The sequence below is a fragment of the Sitophilus oryzae genome, unplaced genomic scaffold (genome assembly GCF_002938485.1).
Source record: "Sitophilus oryzae breed Bouriz unplaced genomic scaffold, Soryzae_2.0 scaffold_111_pilon_pilon, whole genome shotgun sequence".
Taxonomy (NCBI): Eukaryota; Metazoa; Arthropoda; class Insecta; order Coleoptera; family Curculionidae; genus Sitophilus; species Sitophilus oryzae.
In genome coordinates, this window is record NW_022145749.1 from 8,819,708 (window position 1) to 8,847,632 (window position 27,925).

The window sequence follows — 27,925 nt, forward strand, 5'->3', positions numbered from 1 at the left end:
GTCCCGGATACATATTCGGAATTCGCCGACACATTAGCCGCTCGGGATAGTTCGGGTGCTGCGTAAAGTACCGACGTATTAGACTAATACGTCGGCGATTTACGATGCGCTCAAAATATTGTTACTTTCTTCGCAAATTTTCGCAAAAAAAAGTTCTTTGTAAATCGGATTAATTTAATCTGCGTCTGTAATGGGTATTCGTCATTTTTTATGATCAATCAGAAATCATCTGTATTGGTTTTCATTGCTTTCCAGTGATTAGCACATTTCGAGCATATTGCTAATCCAAAAACATGGATTTTAAGACATTACCAGCTGTACCTGATAAAAACAGATTTTAGATTGTAGATGCTGCTTTTTGCAGAGAAATTAAATAATAACAGTAATGTTATTAATGTATCATTAACATAAAATAAATAGTAAGAGCACAGCTTTTGTTTATACTGCGCAAAGTCTTATGCGCTTTCATATGAATGCTAGATATACAACACGATTGAAAAAAAATGGCGTCAGAGCTGGCATGGAAATAAAGATAGCTGTCATTTTGTATGTAAAATTATATAAGGAATGTCAATGATCGTCGTTTCCAAACCAACTAGACGCTGTTTTTTTTTCGATCATACGGTACTTGCGATAAGTCTTAAAACTTAACTTACCATTTATTAAGGCTCCAATTATTCTATTATCGGCATGGGAGCTTAAAACTGCTTAGCGGGTAAATTTTAGTTTATTTTTATTTTATTATAGAATGGATAACTGCCTTGGTAAATGTAAGAAGAGAAATTTTTGAAAGAGTTTCAAAAACATTTTAAGATTGGCTCTGAAACTACGTCTAATAAGCATTTAGGATATTTTATCACTGCCGTTTTGATGGCAAACAAAAGAAAAATATGGAAGAGAGTCCCAATAGAACTTCGCAAAATATAGACTGTCCAGTAAAATTATTAGTAACTATCAAACAATTTCTTCCAAACACAAAATTAAAAAAAATATGAGATTAGGAGGTAATAAATCCAAAAAATAAAAATATGTCTTAATTTTTTTCTATTCATATATTTTTTTGCTAATATCTTTTTCTTAGACTTAAGTTGTTTAGTAATATCTATAAGCAGATGGTGGATTACACCATCATTTCGCCATTAATATTTATCTAACAGAAAGTATTTTTTTAACAAAATTTTTGTTAGAATTTTATACTAAAAATTACAAATTGAAATTTGCTTCATAAAATTTTTGAAAATCATATTGCTTATTTTAAATGGAATACACCGTAAAGTTTAATTTTAGTATTAAAGAAAATTTCTGTTCAAGTCTGTTTTGTATAATTTTCTAACAGTTCTCGATTTACCATAACCTATACTGTAATGCAATATGCAGACAACCAATGACTAAAGAATATAAGGACATGTAACGCTCCTATACGGGCTGCAGCAGAATTTGTGGCCTTTTTTTTGTTTTGGTTGCAAACAATGAGTCATCATTTGGTCACCAGCGACAATTTTAGCGATTTTTAATAGTTTGTGTGTAGTAAACTTTGTATAAACTTTATTATAATGGTGATTAGTTGTTCAGCTTTCAAGTGTATAAGCAGTAGCGATAAGAAAGAGCCAGGAGTTACGTTTCATAGGTAAATAAACAGTTCACTCCAACCTTTTAGCGTTTTCTTATTGAATTCGATAATTATTCTTCAATTTCAATTAATATCTATATATACTTGATATGTGCTATACGTCGATACTAGTTTTGTACCTTTTGTTAACATTTTAATACGTTTTTTCGTAATTAATTAGGATGATACACCATAGGCGTAGTCAAAACAATTATCAAAAAATATAAATATTGCTTCAAACAGCTAGGTTAAGAAAAATATGTGCCACGGCACTGTTTGATGGCATCGTCACAATTTGCTCTCGGGTGTTATTTGTCCTTGGATTCTTTAGTCATTGGTTTATACAGAAGTCTAAATATACATATAAGTCTTAAAACTAGGGTTCCCAACCGTCCCGGTTTAGCCGGGATTAACCAGGAATCAGAAAGTTTGTCCCGGCGAAAGTTTTACCTTGGCCGGGACCTTAAAAATCCCGGAAATTTTTAACTTTTTAATCTTTAACAGTATTTTTACGATATTCAGAAATTTAGGGCAACCGGCAACGCTGCGAACTTTGACGACCGACTGCTCGACTGCCGCGTCGCGTCGCGCATACGCCGTAGTTTAGTTGATTTCTCGAGGTGCGAGGTTGTGTGTGCGAGGTTAAATATTAAATAGTGATAAAATATCGTTAGTGCGCTGCGATTTGCGAAGATTGAGTCTGGCTTATTTTTCTTTTCGGCAATCTCGGCAGTAGGTAAAGAAAAGTTATTTGTAACATTGAGCATTTTGTTTTAATATATACTTAATTTCTGTTTATTAGATTTTATTGATAAAACGTAAAATGGAAGAAAATGAAGCTCCCCATTCCTCTCAACCTCAAAAAAAGAAAATTAAGCGCTATTGTACGTTCATTCCAGAATGGGAAGATATGTTCGAACATATCAAAAAGGTAGACGCTGAACATGGGATGTGCAAACTATGTAGTGCCCATTTTACAGTAAAGTTTGAGGGAAAAAGAGCAGTTGAAAATCATTGTAATAGTCAAAAACATAAGAATAATATTCGTGATTTAAAATCAAGTAAGTCATTGCGTACATTTTTTGTAAAAAAGTTTACTAAAGAAGAGGAAGAAGTTACCCTTATTGAAATAGTGAACACATACCATTCAGTTAGGCATCAAATAAGTTACAATGCTCAGGATTGTCATAACAAGTTGCTACCCAAGTTAATCACTGATTCTAAAATTTTGCTCAAGATTTCTTGTGGAAGAACAAAAGCTGCGAGTATCGTGGAAGGTGTTTTAGCTCCAAAATCTCAAGAATGCTTACTAGATAATTTAAAAAAGTCGATTTACTATTCCGTGGCGTCCGATGCGTCAAATAGGAGAAATATAAAACTATTTCCGCTATGTGTACAATTTTTTTCTAGAAGTGGAGGAATTGTTCGGGGAGTTTTAGATTTCTATGAGGACTCAGATGAAACTAGCGAAGCTATTGCCAACCAAATTATTGAAAAATTACAAAATAATAATCTAAATCTTGAACATGTTACTAGCTATAGTGGAGATAATGCATCTGTCAATTTCGGTGTTCGCTGTTCAGTATTTCAAAAATTGAAGGCAATTAACAGTAAGCTAATTGCCAGTAATTGTAAATGTCACATTTTACATAACACAATAAAGTTTGCCAGCAAAGGATTAAATTTTGATATTGAAAGTTTTGTTATAAAATTATATAACGAATTTTCAAGTTCTGCCAAACGTGTACAAGCTCTAAAAAGTTTTTTTGAATTTGTAGAATTAGAATATAAGGATTTGTTAAGACATGTTGCAACTAGATGGCTATCTTTATTGCCAGCAATAGATAGGCTATTGTTAAACTGGCCAGCACTTAAATCATATTTCTTATCTGAAGGAGAAGAAAACTGTTCCAAAATAATTTGGGAAGTATTTAATGAAGATGACGAGGAATCGTTAGTTCTTGCACTACTTTATTTTGTTCAAAATATATTGGTAATATTTCAAAACATCATACTGAAATTAGAACATAATGAAACCACTGTAATAGAATTACATTCACTAATGAATAATTTAAAAGTTAATTTGGGGCAAAGACTATCCGACAAATTTTATGGTAATTCTGCCAACCGAATGATTAGAAAAATGACAGATAGTAAAAGGTTGCAATTTGAAAGACAGGCAGTATGCTTTTTGAACAGGTGTTTAAATTATTTGACGAAATGGTATGATTTTAATAATGATTTTCTTGCAAGTTTGGCGTGTTTAGATTTGAAAAATAATAAGCTAGATTGGCAGAAAATACAATTGCTTCTTGATCTAATGGAAATAGATATAGATCAAGACGAGTTATATAATGACTATATATTAGTTAATAATATTATTGAAAATCTCGAATCTTTTTCTAAAAAAAATGTAATGGAAAAGTGGGTTCAGATTTTTAGTGCTGATGTTGCCAGTGATAACTTAAATGAAATGTTTAAATTAGTTTCCTACATAATGTCGATTCCTGTCGGCAATGCTTTTTGCGAACGTATTTTCAGCATTATGGAAGCATTGTGGACCAAGGAAAGAAATCGATTGAGTATATCTCAGGTAAAATCAGAAATACAAGTAAGACTAAATTTTAATTTAAAGTGTGAGGACTTTTTGGCTCTAGTTAAATCAGATCAAAAACTGCTTCATGCTGCACGATCTCAACAAAAATATAGATTTAAGTAGCAATGAAAAGTAAAAAGCGTTTATTTTGTGGTTTAATTGTTATTTTTGCCAATAATATTTATTAGTTTTTTTAAGTAGGTACTTACTTACCATTCACCTACACTTCCTAATTACCAAAGTTATCTATATGTTATGTTTTATGTTTATAATTCTATGTTATATTTTTTCCTACTTATCTATGTTATGTTTCATGTTTAAAAATAAAAAATTCTAATATTTACTGTTTTGTTTGAATTATTTAAAAGCTTAAAGCTAATTGTCCCGGAATCGCCGATGCTCAAGTTGGGAACCCTACTTAAAACATACATTTTGCAACAAACACATTGATTCGGCAATAAACGTAATAAAGATCGAATTGAATTCTTATTTCTACTCCAACTTTGACGTTGTTTAAATGCGATCACAGGATATTTAAGCACGGTCAGACCGCTTTGGGGTTTCATAAAAACCCAACCACCCCATTTACCCGATATTAAAACACCCACAACGAGTGTTTTTTTCTCATTCCGTGGAATATTTTATACTAATAGGGGCGGCCTAACGGTATTTTTATCGCATTTCTATAACCACTTAAGTGTTATGCCGGCGGGCCAATCTAATTTTATGTTACGTCTATATTGTAATGGATTGGAACGGGGTTGTTCTAACCTTTTAATTTTGACGTCACAGAGCTTGGAGAGGGTATACTTGAGGAACACGCACGTTAAGAGGGTGGTTTTTGCCCTCCTCCTCGAGATATAGGGTAATAAATGCTTTCTTATACAGAGCGAGCGGATATGAGGCGTAAAAAAGGCGTGTATTGCTTTTTTATGCGCGACCTACATATTTTCGTAAGTAAAGTGTAAGGGAGTAAGTGTGTACTTTAAAGAGAAAAAGTATAAGCTATTAAACACATTTTAAAGCTTACTTAGGTTAACACCATACACATACAGCAGTGACAGTCTAAATAAGTTTGCACATACAGGGTGGCGCCCAAGTAGATTTAAAGACTGTCACTCCTATAACTTTTTTAGCTCACCCCTATGACCTTTTTAGTTTTTTAAATAAAAAAAAACGAGATTAAATATGTCAATGTATAACATAAATTAGGATTGATTGATGTATTCAATTGTTTTTGGTGACTTTCCGTTTCACCGGAGGTATACCTAAAATGTAAGGTTTTTGACATTTTTAACATTTCATGAAAACGAAGAATATTTAGCCAGATATTTAGTTAAAAGCAAACCAAACCATTATATGTTAAACCAAATTAAAATTTGACCCGAAAAGCTATACAGGATGACAAAATTAATATTGAATATTGGTTAAATTTAAAAGCAAGTAACTCTCAAGTTACTAGGTACCTACTCTTTTATTTTAAAAACACCCAGTATAGTATTTCGATATTCAATGGAGAATTCATATATTTTCAAAATACTATTAAGGTTACCTACCCCTTAGACAAAGGTTTTCCTAGATATTGTCAAGACTTAAATAGATGTCAACTTGGGTTTATATCAAATAGAGAAAAAGCATGTAAAATATAATTCTATTTGTTTTGATTGAAAGAGAGAACCTGGTATAAGCGATCCTAGTACAGTACGTCTGCCCGTTCTGTAGCTACGGGGTAATCGTGAGAGGGGAAACGATATTCTCTCGATGTTTTTCGTAAAAAATTAGACGACGCGTCCCATCAATAAAAATTCGACAAATTTGCAAGTAGCCAATAAAATGAGTGGGCGGAGCGATTTGCGGTGACGTACTCGTCAAGTCGACGTATAAAATATATTGCTGTTTATTTAAATGTTTTTTGTCCGCATTCCTTTCATAGACACAGATCCAGCAGATGTACTGTAAACATTTTTTATGATTTAGCGTCAGTACACAAAATGTAAATTATTTAGAGCAAAATATTCAATGGTAATAAAAAAAACACGTTTAAAATAATACATATCATAATTATTACAGAATTGAAACTATAAATATAATCGTATAATTATGTTACAAAAATTACTTAGCTAGATGAAGTCAATTACCCAAAATTCTTCCTTGCCTGTTCCCTGCATAAAATGATTCTGTTTTCAAAAGGTCTTTTCATGTTAAGTGGCATATGTGGAGCAGCCATATTTCATTTCAAGTAAGAGGCATTCTCGAAAAGCAGCCACGTTTCATTTCTATCATGTTCTCGATTATAGTTTATCGAGTTTTGTAAACACTGTCTTTAACATATCCCCTTAAAAATTCCAGACTACATAAATCAGGAGCATTTAAGCGTTCTATTAATCGGTGTATGCATAGTACGGTCACCAATTAATGGAATCATATCAATTCTCTTTGATGTAAGATAAGTTTCCAATTTGGTCAAATTTCTGAAAAAAATTATATGAACTGACACAAAATGATAACTATATAGTGGTTAAAGTTGAACTAATTTGACAACTATGTTGAAGTAACGTCAGGTAGAGGTGTGTAGTTCGTGAACGAACTAGTTCCAAGGAACTATTCCGATCCCGGAATGAAAGGAACTAGTTCCTGGTTTCTCAAAGAACTAGTTCCTCGGGACCTATTCCGGGATCGAGACTGTGACCGATATAGAATAATATGCAACGGATCGGCTAGCGCGCGTAGCCCGATGGTAGGCAGGAGTAGGGAGTGCCAGCCGTATGTTATCGGATCCGGACCTAGAGGAACTAAACTAAATAAAAGACTAGTTTGCGTACAAACGGATCGGGCCAGCGCGATCGATGCTAGGCAGGAGTGAATGCCTGCCGTATGCCGTATGTTATCGGATCCGGACCTAAAGGAACTAGAGGAACTAAATAAAAGACTAGTTTACGTATGGATCAGCCAGCGCGATTGATGCTAGGCAGGCGTGGGGAGTGCTAGCCACGTTCCGGACATAGAGGTACTATTAAAAGACTAGTTCACGGGAATCTATTCAGTCGGCAGATCCGAGATATAATACAAGGCGACGACGATGGATTCGGCCTTGTCTATCGCCTATATTAATTGTCTAGCAAAATAGTCTATCGCAAATATTAATTGACATATTCAATTGTTTTTGGTCAATTTCTGTTTCACCGGAAATGACTACAACTTTTGATTTTTAAATTACACCCTAAGTATTTTTCTACTTTATTCAATAGAAAATAACACTCTGAATAAAATGACATATCATATGTCAACTTTTGATATTTTCGTATATAGTTTATTTGAAATTGTAACATGCGGTTCATAAAGACAATTTGACTCGAAATACCAAGCGTGTGGTACAAAATTATTCATAAAAAAAATGTTTTTTCCAAATATACTAATAAGCCACCCTTGTTCTATTTGAAAAAATTGATATATGATTAAAAGTACAACTTGAGCATCTTTTAACAGGCCAGGACAAGACACGAAAAACATTAGACGATAAAATATATTTTTCCAAGACTCGTTGATTAAAAATTAGTGTTTTTAATAGAGCCATGGTGCTCTAGATTGAAATTTAAAACACAATTTCTTTGAGCGAAAATGTCAAAAGTTGACATATGATTTTCACATTCTACTCAGAGTGTCATTTTCTATAGAATAAATTACAAATATACAAAGAGTGTCATTTAAGAATCAAATTTTGTAGTCATTTCCGGTGAAACAGGAAGTGACCAAAATCAATTGAATACGTCAATCAATCCTAATGTACATATTATATGTCAAATACTAAAATACCAATTCTTTTTTTATCTGAAAAAAAAGTTATAGGGGTGAGCGACTTTCGAGCCGCAACCGATATAAATTGTTTAAAAAAAATTATATTGTTTCTTGAAAAAAAGCCTGGGTATTTCGCGACTGGTGCAAAAATCTAAAAAAATGTCTGAAGGCAATAGAAATATACTTTCTGAAAAGTTAAGCATTTTTTGTTGTTTAAGCAAATTTGTTTTAGGAATAATACGTCAGTAATTATACAGGGTGAGCCCAGAAACACGATTATGATGTCTTTGGTTTGGTAAAATGTTTTGTATTTTTTTTAGTTTTTAATTAAAAAATATAATTTGTTGATAATATGGCAACATATGTGGTAGATTAAATTTACAAGAAATCCAGAAAAGACCCAGTGGTTCTCAAAATTTTTGCAAAAAAATATTTCTTTCAGAAATCGTCAAAGTAAAATAACTCTGTTATTTTGGATTTATTTGTCAAACGGTAAAGAGAAAATATGTTTCTTTTATCGAGAACTACCAGCCCTGAAATATTTGAACTTATTTAAGACTCACCCTGTATAGTTTCCGTTTGGATTCTACACAGTGATATTTTGCAAAAAATAACTAACAAATAAAAATACTAATTTTTATTTTTTAGATTTCTGATTCAATACTAAAAAATCTAAGCTTTTTTCAAGATATTTTGTCATTTCCGCGAATATACTAGTCAACAGTGGTGGATAGAGAGGGGGGCCCAGGCCCCATGGGCCTCCAAACCTAAAATCTATAAATTGGGTTAAATATTAACCTTTTGGGTTAAAAATGACGGCCTAACAGGCATATTTTACATTATATTTGATTTGGGCCCCCCTAAAATAAATTCCTGTATCCGCCCCTGCTAGTTAACGCTTTTATGTTAGTTCTGTAAAAATTCTGTAACAACACGCCACTGTATTTATATCTAAAGCTCTTTGCATTCAATCATTCAATCGAAAAGCTTGCGAACGAAACCATATGTTTTTCGTGCTCTTCCCATAATGTGTGGTTAAAGCTTACCGAACTATTTTAGTACACGTTTTGTTTATGTGAACGAAACTTCCTATGTTTTCAGTAGACCAGTATTTAACCGGCCTCGGACAGTAAGTGTTTGTGATGTGTGTGGCAAATGCAAATAGAAAGGTATTATTTTACTAATTTGATTTTATTTCTGTTAATTGGTCAAAATTACTTGAATACAAAACATTTAAATTTATTTCCATAAACTATTCTATACCGGGTGTTTTTAAAAAGTGGCTCCCCCTAAAACTGTATTTTTTCAGACAAAAAGCAAGATTCTGTACGTTAGTATACAGGGTGTTCCAATATTCCGTGAATATAAAACTACTATGTATTTTTGGAATCAAAATAAATTCATTTGAAACAATTTATCTCTATACAAAATTGCTTCGTTTGTCCGCTAGAGGGCATCAAAAAAATAAACACATTTTTTCAAATATTTTAGGAAACGCAAAATAAAACACCAGCAGATGACTATAAACTTATCAGTTTATAACCATCTGCTGATGATGCTAACATTGTTAGCCAAACGCGCGTCCAGTGTAAAAGTAAAAGTGTTTTGGTGTATTGTGGCGAATTAGTGTTTTATTTTGCTGTGTAACACCAAAGGTTCCAACCCCCAACTGTAATTTTAAGAACCGTTATTCCGATATTTGAATGACATTTTGGGTGTCTATGTTTTGCTAAGTGCTTTAACATTTGACATTCACAAAAATCAAGAAAAAGTTCTGGAAGGGTGAAAACTACCTCCACTTCTACATAAATTTTAGTAAAAATATTTTTCAGGTTAACCGACTACCAGTTTTCTTTTAGTAAAATGTTTTTTTTTCTAGTATTTAGTACATTTTTTATTTCTTGTATGGAATAGATTTCTATGGCAAGGATTTGAGAAAAATATTTTTGGAGAATTTACTTTTCTGAATAGAATGACATAGCATATGTCAATTAATGACTCTGTTTGCAACAACAATTTGACTTGATGGGTAAAAGTTACATGAGTACTATTTATTTTAATGCTAAAAAAGTGTCTACATATTCACCAGGGACGTGCATATGGGTTGTCACTGGAATATTTTTCTAAAAAAAATATGTGCGCTACTGACTTTTTTCCTCTTATTAGCGAAAATGTGTAGGCCATTTAATGCCGATTAAAAGTTGTTTCTTGATATTTTGTCAATTTTGATCTCCTCGATGAGATAAACGCAATTTAATTAATATGCCTATAATTCGCCAATAATTCTAATAGTAACCTTTAAAAATTTTAATGTCATTAACTTGCCGAAATGTTAAATAAGTACTCATTGATTCCCCAATGAAAAATTTAAAAAAAAGTTCCTAGACACATGGGTGAGGAACAATTTATTATTTTTTTATTTTAATTATACTCTGTTTTTTTTCTCAGGTAAGATTTCGACAGACGATGACAGAAGAAAAGCAGATGACGTCCCATACCAATCTATTTATTTTACTAAAAAAAGTTTCTAATAATTTTTAAGTTATCTATGGATGCGTTTAAATATAAATCCGTCATGCGTCGTGTCTTGTTGTTTTTAACCAGTTTTATTGGTTTATTTAAAAAATGACAGATCGTATTTCAATTTTATTGGTTTGACGGAATGATGAACGACAAACGGACGCCGATGCGTATGAACTCGCCTTTAGATTTTTGTCATTTTTGACGCTTGTCAAAGTCTTGCCAAATTATAGGTTATAATTTTGTGTCAACTTTTGTTAAATACCCTGCGTTTTGGAAGATGATGCATTTTGATTCGTATTATTACGTGTGTTTTGTGTCTTTTGAAGTCAAGTGGAGGAAAAATCGAGTGAAAATTAACTGTAGACCCAGAGCACAGTTTATGGTTAATACTCGCTGCCCAGGCAGAAAGTTTTATACACCAATGAAGTTGCCATCGATAAAGTTTGTATACCATTTCGTCGTAGATATGTAAGTGCATCTCGTATATGGTAGAAGGATCAAACTAAACACATACTAAAAACTGGAGTAGCTGTAAAATATCGACATCACACGATAGGTAAATAATGGATTTTAGTACTGCAGAAAAATAATGTCAAAAGGTACTGGTTTAAAATAATTAAGATTAAAGTTAATTAATCAACCTTTAAGGTATAAAATTTGGTAGGTGTTATTATTAATAAAATAGTTTGTTTTATTTACCTATGTTGTTTTATTTATTCCTGTGGAATATTACAAAATGCGGGTAGTTTCATAAAGCTTGAAAGTAAATAATAGTTCTTTTTTATATTTTTTTTGGTATGTAGTGTCTTGTTCTTGTTTGTTTTGTATTAACACATACCGTTTTTATTAAATAAAATAACTCGATTACATTTTTTCAGTTTTATACAGTTTTTTTCACAATATTTTGAAGTAATCAATTGTCAATCAAATTTTAAATATTTCCTGCTATGCGTTCCAGTTGTGCCAACTTATTTCTTTGTAAAATAAAATAAACTACTTTGAAATTAAAATGACAGACACATCTATCACTGTCAAGGATCTTCTCGTTGGACAGACTATATATTAATTGTGATAAATAAAACTGCATTTATCTCATCGAGGAATTCAAAATGGACAAAATATCAAGATACAACTTTGAGTCGGCATTAAATGGCCTACACATTTTTGCTAATAAGAGGGAAAAAGGTCAGTGGCGCACATATTTGTTTAGAAAAATATTCGAGTAATAACCCATACGCACGTCCCTGATGAATCTGTCGACACTTTTTTAGCATTAAAATAGGTAGTACTCATGGCAATTTTTACCCTCCAAAGTTCATTCGAATCGCTAAAAGCACATAGAAGAAAATTATAATAAATCGAAAAAAAATAAAGACTTGGCACATGTTTTTTGAAACACCCTATATAGTTTTGTTTAATAATTAAAAAAAACTCGAATAACTCTAAACCTAAGTGCCGACATACAATTTCGAGTCGGCCGATTATTTAGTTGCAGAATTAAAACCAATATATTGTTATGAAGCTGCGCACATATACAATCAAATAGTCGGCCGATCGATCGGCTCATAACAATATATTGTTTTCACTTCTGCAACTAAATTAATCAACCGACTCGAAATTGGATTTAAGCGCCTAGCCTAAATATTAAAGTAGACAAAACAAAAGTATCAAAATAATAAACAAACAATTGCGCTAATTGAAATTAAAAACAGTCGACGTGGCAACCGAGCGAAATCCAAATTTGCAGGTAAAATGTGCAAATTGCAGTGCGTTCCTTCCGAACGTAAACAAAACGAAATTTTCGAGAGGTGCGCGAAAATTTCAGGAAAATATAATTTTCTCGTTACTCAATTAGGTTTTCCATTTGATGAAGTTGCAGAGCAATTATTTTTTGATTCTCTCTGCAACCAAAAATTTTCCAGCTTTGTTGATTTCCTGTGTTTTAGTTTTATGCGGATTTGAAATTACATTAAAACCAAAACTACAACTATAAATAACACACTTGCATCCTTTGCAGTATAAAAGCGCGCTTCAAGGTATCAAAATAAAAACTTCAAAATAAAACAACGTCAACGCAATGAAAATACGGTTATGTGTTTGATGACAGCCTTTGAATAACAAGATTAAGGAAAGAGAATAATGCTATCCATGTATTCATGCAAAGTAGACGGACAAAGGGCACTAGGATGGGGATCCTTGACAGTCTGTTTGACGATTCATTTGACACATTTGAATATGATTTGAAATTTTTTGGATGTGTCAGTCTTTACTGAGCTTATTTTATGTTATTTATTATTTATTCTACTTCTGATAGTTGTTTAAAGGTAGTAAATCTAAAAGGAAATTTTGTAGCAGAATAGTGACACTATTGCGATTTATCGAAAAAGACTGTAAAATAGTTGGTTGTGTAGCGTGCGGTAGATCTCGGTAGGAAATCAAGGGAAATAATGGAATAACTTTTCGCTAGTAAGTGACTATATGGGGTGAGTCTTAAATAAGTTCAAATATTTTTAGGGCTGGTAGATCTCGATAAAAGAAACATAGAAAATATGTTTCTTTTATCGAGATCTACCAGCCCTGAAAATATTTGAACTTATTTAAGAAAAAACTTTTAACAAAAAAAAGTTTAAAGAACTTTTTTAAAAAATTTACCGTATTTCAAATAAATCCAAAATAACCGAGATAATCACTTTGAACCTATTCTCCTCAAATTTCCCAAAATATTGCTTCTGTCGAGGCGCATCCGAGGTAATCACAATAAAAAAATATTTAACACAACGTAGGTTCCTTTCTTTCTTTTAAATTTCTTGTTATACAGTTGGCCAAAATATTACCTCTTCAACTTTGTTGACGAATTTGGGTTGTTACACTACACCCGAAAAATATTTGCACTTATTTAAGACTCCCCTGTATAATAGACATACGTGTAATAAACCTATCATTTATGAAATTAACTTAAAATTAACTGATGAGGTGTTTTGGTGTTTCCCCATTTTCCGCACAGAATCTGCAGTCACCGTTGTTTCTTACCTTCAATCTACTGAGGTGTTCGTTGAGAAGACAGTGTCCTGTTAAGAACCCCGTAACAATCCAAAGATAGTTACTTAAATCGACGAAAATCTTCGATTTTTCTCGGTCATAAGTTTTGTTGAATGTCTTCGAGTGTCTTGGACCGTTGGATGATTTCCATTCAAGGTTAAGAATGAAGTCTTCCAGGTTCTTGCGTTCCGCTTTAAGTAAGTTTCCACTTGGGAAGCAGAACGGTTCTGGTCCAGTTAGTGAAGTGTTCGCTCCTTTCCTGGCTAAATCGTTTGCTTTTTCATTGCCTTCTATCTCTTGGTTGGCCCAGAGTAGGAGGACTTTATTTTCTTTGTCTAATTTGTTGATATATCCACGTCAGTATCTATCTAGGATTTTGGATAATTCAATGAATAAAACTGATGTGAAGAACTGTCATTGATTATTTGAGCCCGATAAATAATTCCATGCGGTAGCAAACCGGTTGAGATTTAGGTCAGGCCGTCCGTAATGACGGCCCTTTCAGTTCGTTCTGAAAGGGCCATTGTCTTTACTTATCTTTTCGAGGTTGTTGGCTCGGCAGTCGCTTTTCTAGCCGATGAAATATCGATTCCCATCGGACAGAACCGATGGAGGTTTATTAAGCTCAATTATAGGTTTAGGTTGAAGGCATTCGCCACAAATTTTCCAGATAATTGTCCTTTATATCGTGATTTCTATAGGGAAGATATTAAATAATTTATTACATTCGGTTATTTATGATATATCTTACAGAAACTACTGGGTATACCGGGTGCGTCTTAAAAGTGGCTCGTCCCTATAACATTTTTATTTTTTCAGATAAAAAAAAACAGATTTGGAATGTTAGTGTATGACATAAATTATGATCGATTGACGTATCCAATAATTGTTTTCGGTCACTTCCTGTTTCACTGAAAGTAACTACAGCACCCTCGGTATTTTTTTACTTTATTCGATAGAAAATGACACTCTGAAATTGTAACATGCGGTTCATAACGACAATTTGACTCAAAAAAGAGGGAAACTCGTGTTTCGAAAATGAATCGGCAATAAATGGAAACCTTGTTTCCAAAATGTTTCGAGTTAGCGCTATCTGTGTAGAAATTTCGAACTAGTCACCTGTCAACAATGCCAATCGAAACTTCTGGTCAAAATAATTTAAAAATTTTTATTTACTTATTATAACACAATTAAAACATAAAAACATGTATTGCATTGTGGAAAAAAAGAAAAAAGAAAAACGTTTGCTGGTAAGGTTTTTCTTTGGTCTCCTGTTTGGTATGGGTAGTGGTTGTGTTATTACATTTATACCTAAAACAAATCATCTCTTTAATGCGTATAATAAATAAATATAAAATCGAATAAGAAAATTATCTGTATTTGTACTCACAATGTATTGCACTCATTTCTTCTGCTTTTTTAATTATAATACTATAAAAACTTGCAGAATGCTTAGATGCAAAAACTGCAGAACAAAATCCAGACAATAAAGTAAGGTTATGTTCTCATACTTGACAGAATACCAAATAAGTTATGGAAACTTTTCAGGAACAAAACGGGTAGGAAATCTGTAAATGAGAGCCACATCTGTTTCTTAAAAGTTTCGAAAATTTTGTGACTCAAAGATCTTTATTGTTGTAGCTTATGTAGAGAAATCATATTTTGGTAAAATGTTTCGTAATTTTGTTTCGATTTTGTGTCTAAAAATGCTACTTGGGAAAGATCCTGAAACAGCAGAACACATATGTCACTTCGAGGCTCTGGATCGCAAATGACACTTTCTATTTGGTAAAGCAAGGCTAGAACCGGAGGAACTATGCTCTTATCCTATCAACTGGACAACCTGTTTTACTTCTTTTACTGAAGATTCCTTTAAAATTTATTCAGCCTCTTGCACTATTTCAATTAATTATGAATATCTATCTCAAAGCTCCTAGTTAGGTGGAAAACTTAAACTTAAAGTACGTCTTGTCGTTTAATTAATTCATAACATTTTCATTCAACTTTGCTAATCACCTTAGGAAAATTTCCTTTACAGTGCCGCACTGCATTTAATATCTAACAAATTAGGCAAATAGTTTCAAAGCTTCAAATAAAAGCAAAGCCGAATTTAGATACGACAGACAAGAAAAAACTAAGTACCTTATTCCTAATTAGGTAATGATTTTTTGTTTACTTAGTTATAACTAATTATTACTGAGTTTATTCATAAAAGTTAATTTTATTTAATATCAAAATTGACTCATACATTCCATTACTATATGGGAAAACTCAATTCATATTTTACGTTGACATACTCTTGTCAATAAAATTAAAGGGTTTGGTACATGCAACTTTGTCATTTGCCTTTTTGACAAATGATCGAAAACTAATAGCAACAGATAAATTTTCAACGTGTTGTTTTCAAGCTAAAGCGTTTTTTATCGGCTCTATATGCCCAATCACATTAATAAGTTAGATTAAAAGATTACAGAACATTTTTTTTTTTATTTTTGATGCAATAATATACTGAATACTATACAGGGTGAGTCTTAAATAAGTGGAAATATTTTCAGGGGTGGTATATTTTGACCTCAAGAACACGTCTATGTTTTTTTTTCGCAAAAAAAAGATGTTGAAAATCGTGCATTTTCTTTTAAATTTCCCTGTATATTTTTCGAAAACTTTTTAGAACTGCCTGTTCACCGCAAATTTCCCCACGGTATAATTTCTTAATCTCTGATATTACCATAGTTACGGTTTTACTCTATGGTTACGGCACTAAAAGAGATGCAAATACAGAAAAAATACGGTGGCTCTCAAAATGTTTCCAAAAAAATATATTTTTTTTTAATTTTCAAACTTAAATAACTCGGTTATTTTGGACTTATTTGAAAAATGGTAAAGAGAAAAAATGTTTCTTTTATCGAGATCTACCAGCCTTGCACTTATTTAAGACTCACCCTGTATAAAGAGGATACTAATATTTTTGTTCGAAATTAGTAGACAATTTTCTGTTTTACATAATTACGATGTATTGAATAGTTATATCACCTTTAATTATCTTAAAGATACAAAAATTGGACATTCTTAGCTAGACGATTGATTTTTTAAGCGTTTTTTTTTGTTTTTTTATTAAAAATTTCATTAACATGTGAGATTATGATACAAGGCCTTCAGCATTGGTTATCTTTACAGAAGGTTTCCATACTCTTGATACTCTCATCCTTGCCTCTGTTGATTGAAGGCAAGATGAAGGGCCTGAGAGGTATCAGAAGGAAAAAATGTCTTGGCTGAGGAATATCAGACAGTGGACAGAGCTACGTGGTGTACAGTGGTTAATACATACCGCCAGGAATAGGAAAGCAACGGAAAATGTTATCACAAACATCCATTAATGGATTTCCTTTAGAAGAAGAAGAAGATACTCCAGCGCTTGATTGACTGAACTGTCGTTGCTCTGAATAAAAACATCCTTAAATTTTCTTTTCTTCCAATACTGAATCTGATGTTGATTTAAATCAAATATAATCTGACAGTCCTGAATTCGATGACTTTCACTTTATTATACTAATATAATATACTAGTTGAAGCCTGGCGCATCCGCCACATCAGGAAAAAATTACTTTTTATTTTATTTTTTCTTATTAAATGAAAAACAAAAAATCCGGCGACGACAGTTTTTAGAAGAGCCAATTAGCTATCTTTTAGTAAAAAATGCAACTTTTTAGAGCAAGTCGTTACTTCAGTAGAGACGACACAGATAAACATTAGCATTTTATATATGTAGATTGTAAGTCTAAAATCTAGCGATCTCTTCAATTATCAAATGTTAAACTTTTCTCGTCCAAAAGTTGCGTTAAAATCTAGCGAAATAGATATAAATAAAGCCAATGAATAATATAGCTAACCTATTTTTATTCTGTTACAGAAATCAAGCAACATGCGTTTGAAGTCCTCGGACGGACCTTTACAGGTCGTCCATAATGGCAACAGCGCACTTTTGAACTCCCCAAAAAGAATCAACACAGTTCAGAACAGTAATTATAACCAGAATACCCAAGTAAGTAATCCATGCACTGCAAAATGTTACTTTTTGAATATATAATACAATTTGAATTATTTGCCAATCATATTTTTATTATCACGTTGTCAAGAATTTTTAAAAATGAAAATAAATAGATTATACAGTTATCGCAAAATAAAAACACTAAATCACCACAATACACCAAAACACTTTTACTTTTACACTGGACGCGCGTTTCGCTGATTTAGTGTTTTTATTTTGCTGTGTAACACCAAAGGTTCCAACCCTCAACTGTAATTATAGAGTTATATTAGAAAAGTCTGACAACGCTATGTATAATTAAACTTCTTCAATTTTTGTAGTCTGTGTTTGAATTGATGAACCGATATTGGAATTCATCTTTTTAAATACTCATTTAACTTTTCAAAAACTGAACTAATTAAAAATATTGTTACAGTAAAATAATGAAATAATTCAAACTTTATACTATCAAAATTCAGGTACATCCGTAATTTAAGTTTGATTATTTGTTTTTTATCAGTACTCGGGTGGATTCGAAACTCATATTTTCATTTTGTCCTCGAATAATTTTACTCAAAATAACGCATCAAACTAAAATGTATATGTAAAATTTGAATAGTAATTATTCTTAGTATTACTGGCTGAAGATATTTTCAATATTACTTTTAAAATAAAATAACATCGAAAAAAAATAATTTATAGAAAAGATAAATATAAGTATATAAACACAAAAAAACAAAATCTGAAAAAAATACCCAATTCTCTCACAAACAAGCAAAAAATGCTTCACGAAATTATTAATAATAAAACGTTTTTAAAATTCGAGTAATAAATCCTCAGACTACCACTGTATTTAATCCCTAATGTTTGTTTTAATTTCTAAACTTTTAATTTTTAAGCTTGATTGTTTTTGCCTTGTTTTGTGTAAACACCGATAAATTGAAACATTGAAAGACATAAAAAAAACATATTTAATTGATAATATTTCATTAATGATATTTGTTACAAGCTTTGAATTATTTATATTATTTCAGATGATGTCCACATTTGTTGACATCTCTTGGCAATTTCTCTCGTTTTTATTTTCAGGATATCGGCACAACTTTTTATAACGATAGTACCAACAATGACACTGAAAATATTACGAAGAAAATCCAGCAGCTTACCATTGAGGATGTGGCTGCACTAACAAACGGACATAACGATACACAGGAGGTAAATATATTTGCAGCAATAATAATTTGTATTTCAATTTTTATCAATAGGGACTTAACTTGTTATAGCGTTGTTGTAGCGTCTAACTTGTTTTTGTGATTAGCACCACAGCATTACGAATTAAATCCCATCAAACTGTGACAATCACTGATACCTAAAAGTTAAGTAACGTAATAATCAATAATTCCTTAAACTGATTGATATTTTATGAAAAAAAAGTTAGTTAAGAGTTTTTACTGCGTTATGATCGAAAAAAATCGGCGTCAAACACGGCTGGGGAATGATAATTTTTGTGCGAGGTCAACTTAACAAAAGTTAACACTAAGTATAGAAAGATTAAAAATGATAGAACGTTTCCAAACACACAAATATAATTGTAAAAAATTGAACTTGAATTTTAAACTACACCATTTAAAAATAATTTTTACTAATTGTAAAACATTACAACCTTCTTAAGGCTAACTGGCAGAAAGGCAGGTAAAAATAAAGACTACGGGCCAAGTAAAAGACGTCTAGGGCTTGACTTGCCAAAATTGTTATCGATTGTCATTCCCCAGACGTCTTTGACGCCGTTTTTCTAGATCGTACGGTACTCATTGGTTGGAACAAACCGTCAAAGAAATAATACAACAACCTGTTAAAAATTGGCGCCCAACGTGAGGCTGAAAAGACGACTTAGCAAATTAAGGCTTATAATATTAGAATAATAAAGAAGTTTTCTTTTTCTTAGTTGCGATGGTGCAACTCCAACCTCACTACAGACACCGACACGCAAGATCAACCACAACTCAACTTTCAACGTCAGTTGGCGTTGAGCAACATCGCCAACAACCGCATCAACATCAACAGCAATCTGGCTGCGCGGCTACGCTTTCGGGCTCAGAATGCCCAGAACGCGCCCCCGTACAAGGACGATCGGATGCCTCAGTCGCCAGATGATGCTCTCATTGATGAAGATGGTAAGACCTTCATTTTTACACTTTAGTATTACTACTTTTGGCTTACACTTAAAAAACTAGAGAACGTCCTACCATATCAGGGTCCGGCAATAGTGCGCCGGGCATCTGTAGCTCCTAGAATAAACAACTTGGGAATTTTGTTTAAGTGCATACCTAAAGTATGTACTAGGATGTATTTCAGGAAAATACTTTAACTTCTATAGGATTGCTCAAAAAAGTGTGAGTGGATCAGGATAATTTTTTTAATGGAACACCCCCTATATTATTTCATTTTTGGCTTTAGAGATATTAATAAATAAATAAAAAATATACATTTTTTAGCCTTTCTTAAAAAATTATTGAAAATACAATTACTGTCCTGAAATCAAAACTGAATTAGGTATTTGCTTTAGATGGTCTGTACTTACTTGGCTATAAATATGGAAATCGTAAATCACACAGATTTTCAAAATTCTACGCCAAACTTTCTAAAATATAAAATATTTTTTCTTGTTTTTTTTTAATGGAACACCCTGTATATTAGTTTTTCAGTAAAGAATTAAAAAATGAACATTTTTTGAATTTAGAGTATTTCAAAATTTTTAACGGTTTCGCAGTTAGTTAGGAAATGTTTGAAATGGTTTTTTTGTGTTAAAACAGACCAATTTCGACCTCCCTGTAAACCAAACTCTTTTTTTTTCAGATGCACATCAAAGCTGCAGTTCGTCTGTTTCAGCTTCGCCTCAGGACGAAGACAGGACATTTGATCCTTCCGATTCTGGGGATTCTTCTGACGAGGGAAACGACTACTCACGTACCCCGATCGACATTCGTCCAGAAAAACCCAAAAGTTTCGTAAACCCAAATTATCCAGGATTTCAACATCTCGCGCACACTCTCGATTTCGACGATGAGACTTTGAATAACGCCAACAATAACAACAATGAAGAATTCCAAGTAAGTGTTATTATATTCGTGGTACATCATCATCATGATCATTTCCAGCCTATTCAACAATTTCCAGTTATGATGTAGCCACCAAGGATGTTTAGATAATCTCTTTATAATTAGGCCCATCGGTGTCTGTGTCTATTGTTATCAATGCGGGTCCAAGTTATCTCCTCTAATTTTCTAATATAATGGTCCCATCTTAGATTTGGTCTTCTTCTAGGTCTCTTAATTACACTTGGGTACCATGCTGTAATTTTTGTGATTAATTTGATGTCAGACCTTTTTGCAAGGTGTCTTGCCCATTGCCCCTTGAGGGACTTGATTCTGTAGATGATTTTATTACCAGGGTCTTATGTCGTATCCACTATGTTGGACCCAGGGTCGTCAACAAAGTTGAAGAGGTAATGTTTTGGCCAACTGTTTAACAAAAAAATTAAATGCAATAAATTAGGTTACATTCGAGGTGATTACCTCGGATGCACCCGACAGAAGCAATATTTTAGAAAATTTGAGGAGAATAAGTTATGTAAATGAAACGCTAAATTTGTACATAGCCCTACTTATTTTATTAAATGAAATGAAAGGAGTGTCGTACTCTGCCTGGAATTCACAAGTAAAACAGAACGGCAGAGAAAACCCTGATCACTATTCCAGAGAATCTAACTATGCTATTCTGAACTTTTAATAAAAGAGAAATAATAATAATACAGAAACTGTCCTCATATCAAGGTTTGTAGTTTAATACATTAAAAACATACCACATTTATTACATTCAAAACGGAAGGCAAGTATTAAGGTCTCTTTTTGCGAGTCTCGAAGCTAAAGTTGAAGGTTTGGAGCCAATATCTTTAGATTATAAATAATTATTCTATGAGTTATTCTATTAATTGTTTTTGTTTGCCCTTTTGCGAGCTAGATATTCGCCCATGCACGGTAGAAAAATGTTAGTACACTCAACAAAGCCCTTATTCTCACACTGAACCACAAACATCGGTACGAATGGAGGAAGGACAAAAACCGATTGTATGTAGATTACTTTTAAACTGAAAATTATTCATCGATTCCATTAAAATACATGCATATTTATGTTATATGATATTATTCTCAGATGAAATAAATACGGAAAATCTTTAGCACAGAATATTACAACAGACCAATAAGCTATATGCTTTAATTAACACTAGTTAAATAATGAGCAAACATTTACATTACCTTTAACAACATTCTTTGTTACAAAACTTACGAAGCAAAAATAACATAAATGCGTTTCGAATGGTAATCTAAAAGCTATTACTTAACTATTATCTCTGTTTGTCGCCTGATTTTCCTCTCTCGGATTTTGCGAATAATATTTTAAAAAATCAATAATTTTATTTATGTATACAGAGTGTCTTAAAACTGAATGTTTTAGATTTAAAGAAATATATCTATTTTTAAATAGGTGGTTCATCTCACACTCTATTCTTTTACGGGTTTTCTTTATTATTCGAAGCATATTTAGCGTAGATGGTATATTAATAACTAAGTTATATTGTTACAGCCCGGCGATAAATTTGACAGCGTCAACCGTTTGGACAGCGTGGAAAATATCCAGAAAGTCTTCCATGACAAATCTCTGGATATCGAGGTCGCAGATACACGTCCGACCGCACCCGAAGTCGATCGGGAATCTCCAAATGGTAGTTGCAGCACCAACTGCGACTCTGGCAGCGAATGTGGTGCCAATAGCGACGACAGCGGTGAAACCGTAAACGAGGACTTCAATATACGGCTTGAGGAGAAGAAAGTGTTTGATAGTGTAGTTCAGTCGGTGGTTAACGTTGAGATTCGAGACGAACCAGATAAGAAAGTTAATAAAGAATGTGATTCGGTTATCGGAGAGACAACAGCAGATAATGTTGGTGATGTGGTTAAAAGTGATGATGAAAATAGTGTTGATGTCGGTGGGAATGCAAACGCTAAAGTAGACTCGGCGTTCATTTGCAGTGTTGTCGGTGATTTTAGAAAGGAGGTGGAGGATGAAATCGGCAGGATGTGTAAAACAGAAGTAAGAAAATATGTTTAGGCTATTTTATTCAAAATTAGGAAATCAATTAAGCTTTATATTTAATAGCGCTCAAAAATATAGGTATACTGGGTGGTGCATGGTCGTTGGAAACATAGGAAATCCCACGCAAATTTAAACTGTCCAAATATTCGTTCTCCTGTTGATTTTATAGGCTTGGTGCATTCTCCACCGGTGCTGCCACCATCGGAGAATATCGTAAACAACTAGTATATACAAATACACGGGTTTAAATTGCGAGTATATGAAAAATTTATTATATAATTATTCTAAAAGTGTTAGGAAGTATAATTTGTGAAAATTCTAAAAATAAAAATAAAAAAGTAACTATTTTGATATTTTCAGAAGGTTTAACTTGTATTATAATTTATTATTCCAGTTAAAACTTTTTAGATGAATTCAACTACGGTAGCGACAATAGTCTTAATCAGCGGTTTTGCTAGCGGAGTCATAATTAGGAGCTATTTCGGTTATAACGAAATTTTTTAAAAGTACATAATTATAATTTTATAAGATGTTCATAAAACAATAATTAATCACTAGTTGATTAAAAAAGGTATACGATTAATATTGCAAATTATATTTTATCCTCTCATAGTATAATATACTCGTTACATCCTAATCAAAAATTTAAATAAACATATTATGTTTATTTAAATTTTTGATTATGTAACGAGCACTTTTTTTTACTCATTTGTTTCGCCGAACTGCTTGAATCCATTTTTCCGTTTGAACAAATCAGTGTGAGAAATTATGAAGCTATAAAATGTTGTTTCGGGAGAGTTGAATATCCGGGAAAGTTGAGTTATTGAATGTTATTGCACCCAACAACGCCCTAATCACGCCTTTCTTTACGCGTTAACATTTTTTCGCCAATTTTATTAACATTTGAAATTATCACAGCACAACACGACGCACAGTGGGGTATTTGACACAGATAGTTGATCGAAATTTTTTTATGTAGACCTTATATAAATTATTGCTATTTTCAATTAAAGAGGAAATAATATGAACAAAATAAAGGATAATTCGACGATTCTAAAACAAGAAAGAAAAATCACTGTTCCAGTGTTTCCACGGTCAGTGCCAGTAGTAATATCGCAACTACTACTAATGCTACGACTACGCACAGTGGGGTATTTGACACAGATAGTTAATCGAAATTTTTTTATGTAGACCTTATATAAATTATTGCTATTTTCAATTAAAGAGGAAATAATATGAACAAAATAAAGGATAATTCGACGATTCTAAAAAAAGAAAGAAAAATCACTGTTCCAGTGTTCCAGTGTTTCCACGGTCAGTGCCAGTAGTAATATCGCAACTTCTACTACTAATGCTACGACTGATCCGCGAGCAATGTCCATACCACTAAAGTCGCTACTAATGCCAAATTGTGCTATACTGCTAATGGCACTAATGCGATCGCTTTATACACAACAATGCCATCGCGGTTTACACCTCGCATTAATATATCACTGATTGGCAAATTAGAGGAAACCAAGAATGTTTTTCTCATTTTATCAGCAAAATCGCAAAAAGTCGCAGTATTTTATTTTACTGTATGAAAGCCCAATGTTTACTAAGTAAAACGTATATAGACAATATGCTGAATTCTTCGAAATGCGCAACTAAATCTCTATATAATAAAATGTCACAAATTTAATCAAATTTTCTGAACGCCTAACTTTTAGTTGCAAAAAAATCGTTAGTATAGAGAATATCAAAATAATTAATACGTTTTTGTAGAATACATACCTGCAGCTTGCTGAGCCATTTTCAATGAAAACAATAATATAAACGTAAAAGAGTACAAGAACAACAACAATTTATAATTTTAAACATAAAATTTAGCCATTTACCTCTTATCGACGTAGTTCATCTGTGAGAAGTAACAACTTTGACGTTTCGTTGAAACAAATGAATGCAACTAAACACACCCATAGCAACGCCATTCATGGCAGAGATGATTTAACTTATCATTTATCTTTTTTTGGGAATTCTTAAACACATTTGCTTTTTCGAATTTCGATCACCTTTTTCATGCTAATACCCCACCGAGCGACGCCTAGTTCGGTTTTTTTTCACTTATATTTTACTACCCGAAACAGCTTTACGCATTACATCACACAAACCTCATACCTGAGTGTTTTATAATCTCAATAACTGTACTAGCAAAAACTAGAATACTTAAATATTATGACAAAACCACGATTTCAATATTATTTTAATGCGATCAACATGAACTGAAACCGGGACGGTACGGCGGCGGCATGAAATACATACTGATAATTTCTGATTTCTACCGTTGAAGCGCTACGGTCGGAAGTTGTTGAAATCAACTGAAATGCACCAAGCCTATAACGAAGTCGTAAATATTTGTATGCTAAATACGCATGCCAAATTTGAACAATTTTGTACAAGCCGATTTTAACTAAATTAAGAAAAACTACATATATCTTTAAATTAAAATTGAACAGGCAAAACCGGGCAAATGTCAGCATACCTTAAGCTGTCAACTTCATATATAAATTAGAAACCTGTACTTTATTGTCTATTTAATTAGAAACCAATAAATTAAATTAAATTAATGTCTGGCGATGCGGAAAATACTCAATTTGTAATTCTATAAAATTACTATAGTTTAAAGAATAAACCAGAAGTCTGAAACTAAAGGCATGGTACCGTATGATCGAAAAAAAATGGCCTCCAGTTGGCTTGGAAATGAACATCGATGACACATTCCCCATATAATTTTACATATAAAATGACAACGATCTTCATTTTATAGTTATCGTTAACGCCGTTTCTTTTTCGATCATATTAAATTAGGCAGATGGAAGTGTGAAGATAAAAATAATGAACAGCAAGAAATCAACAATGACTTGAATACTTTTCGTCATGTTGAAGAAAAAAAACATTGACACCTATCAATAGGTCATACAGTAGGAAAAGACCACATGGTAGGATCTTTCGCCGAACGAATTCTTCCTGTAGAACACATTCCGTCTTTATGGGCATAATAAATACAGAAATTTAAATTAACTGAAAACGATATCTCTGTGTAATGCTAAAGATTCCAATGAATTTTACAGTCATTTGGGGTATTGTTTGGTTGTGAATGGGGAATTATGTGAACATTTCATTAATTAGTATAGTTGTTTAATAAAGTTCCTTTAGTTAGAAATATTTCGATTATTTCTTAAATTACTGTGGATGTAGTATGTGGTATGACCGACGCCTGAGAGTGACGAGTAATGAACAGCAAACAAGTCATACACCGCGAATACTACTCTCGGTTCAACTAATCATTTTTCAGATGATCATTCCAATTCAGAAAAAAATTAACCACCATTTCCAAATCACATATATTCTTGTAAACAAAATGTGATATCGAATTTGACCATAACAAAATCACATTTTTGCTGGTATTTTAACTGTAGCTTTCTCTAGGGCGTATTATATTTTTTTAATGATTTCAGGTAGATTTCTGCAAATAACATTTAAATGCCTATTCCAAATACAACGAAATTCTAGACGAAAGTACAACTTTAAAGGTTTTTCAGAGAATCTATTACAATTTTCGCATACATTTCGCATCTGGGGACATAATATTTGACCATTTCAAAATTTACATGGAATTTCCTATGTCCCATGTTCCGATGCACCACACGGTATATCCTAAGCCGATGCATAACCCCGTAGATATTATTTATGAAACACATTATCTTCTCTTCCAGTGTCTTAAGGACTCGTACAAAACTGACATCCAAGAAGCGGTGGAAAAACTTCAAGTTATTCCAAACTTCAAACCAGAACTTGCAAGCTGTAATATTGAAGCAAACATCAATGAAAAAACCAACCAAAATATATCTCCCTGTATAAAACACTCACAGGTTCTAGATGATACCCGATTAATAAAATCTAGTAATCAAATGTGTACAGATGAAACAGATATGAAGGATGAGGCAAAATTAACAGATAGAAACACGAAAACAGAATCCAAAAAAGAATTACAAAAAATGGATGTAGACCATGTTATCCAGACGAGCACTGTTTCGCCAAAACTCTTCCCAATATCTCAATCAAATCAAAACTTAAACCTACGCGAAAGAGGCACTATTAAAAACATTCCATCCTTCCTTCCACTAAACCAAGCAAAAGTAAAAGAGGCTCTATCCATTCTGTCGCCTATCGAAAACAAAATGGCAGATGCCACTCTGTCCAGCTGCAGGGAGAGCATATCGAAAATCGTCGTTGAAAAACCGACACAGGCTAAGCCGGCAAGCGTGTCGTCTATCAGAAAAGCTGACGTCGATGCGGACTGCAGATCGGAAAATGCAAATTGCAAATTGATGGAAGTCGACAACGGATCGAAAAAAGTGGATTTGGGACGTAGGGACTCCAACAGGGAACTGGAAGAGATTGAGATTCAGATCAAAAAGATTAAATCGGACACCCTGTGTCATATGGACGAGGAAGTCAAGTTGAGACTAGAAGGTTCGTACGATATTGTTTGTCACTATTTTATTTGTACTTTTAATCCTAGCTCTTAAAACTCTGTCTGAAATTTTTGATAATTTTCTATCTCAACTATAACCGTTTTTGAAATCGTTTGCCGTATTTATGTACAGGGTGTCCCATTTTCGTGTATTCTGTAGGGTTTCTCGTTTTGAGTAGTGATACACAGATGCGGTTTATGATGTCTGTTATTTCCCATTATTATTTTGCTGCCGCCCTCTGAAATTTTAGTTTTTGGTCTAAAAAATTATCCAAAAGACATTTCTTAAAAGTTCCATAAAAACATTCCTTTAAAAGTTATTCGCGGTCAATTTTTGTATATTAATAATTTAATCTTATCTTTTTAATCGATTATTTTTATCTTAAGTATTACTTGTATCGAATTAATTAAATTAATTTAATTGATTAATAATATAACTTAATTAATAATTTAATTAATTAAATAATAATTAAATTTAATTGATTAATCGTTTAATTTATTAATTCATAGTTTAATTTATTCAACTAATAATTTAATTTAATTTAATTAATTAATAATTTAATTTAATTAATTCGATACAAGTAATATTTAAAATAAAAACCATTCGAAATTTGTTCATTCTTTTCAATGGACACACATATTTACGAATACTGAAAGGCAATATTA

The 27,925-nt window shown here is 32.4% G+C and overlaps 1 protein-coding gene across 1 annotated transcript in view; it reads left to right on the top strand.

Moving 5' to 3' along the window:
* Positions 1-9,081: 9,081 nt before the first annotated feature.
* LOC115885376 overlaps positions 9,082-27,925 on the top strand; it is a 111,014-nt gene continuing 92,170 nt past the window's right edge. The window contains exons 1-7 of the mRNA XM_030904277.1: positions 9,082-9,169; positions 17,473-17,604; positions 18,679-18,804; positions 19,535-19,763; positions 20,446-20,699; positions 22,234-22,740; positions 26,499-27,258. Coding sequence (XP_030760137.1) covers positions 9,143-9,169; positions 17,473-17,604; positions 18,679-18,804; positions 19,535-19,763; positions 20,446-20,699; positions 22,234-22,740; positions 26,499-27,258 — 2,035 coding nt within the window. The 5' untranslated portion in view covers positions 9,082-9,142. The remainder of the gene's footprint in view (positions 9,170-17,472; positions 17,605-18,678; positions 18,805-19,534; positions 19,764-20,445; positions 20,700-22,233; positions 22,741-26,498; positions 27,259-27,925) is intronic.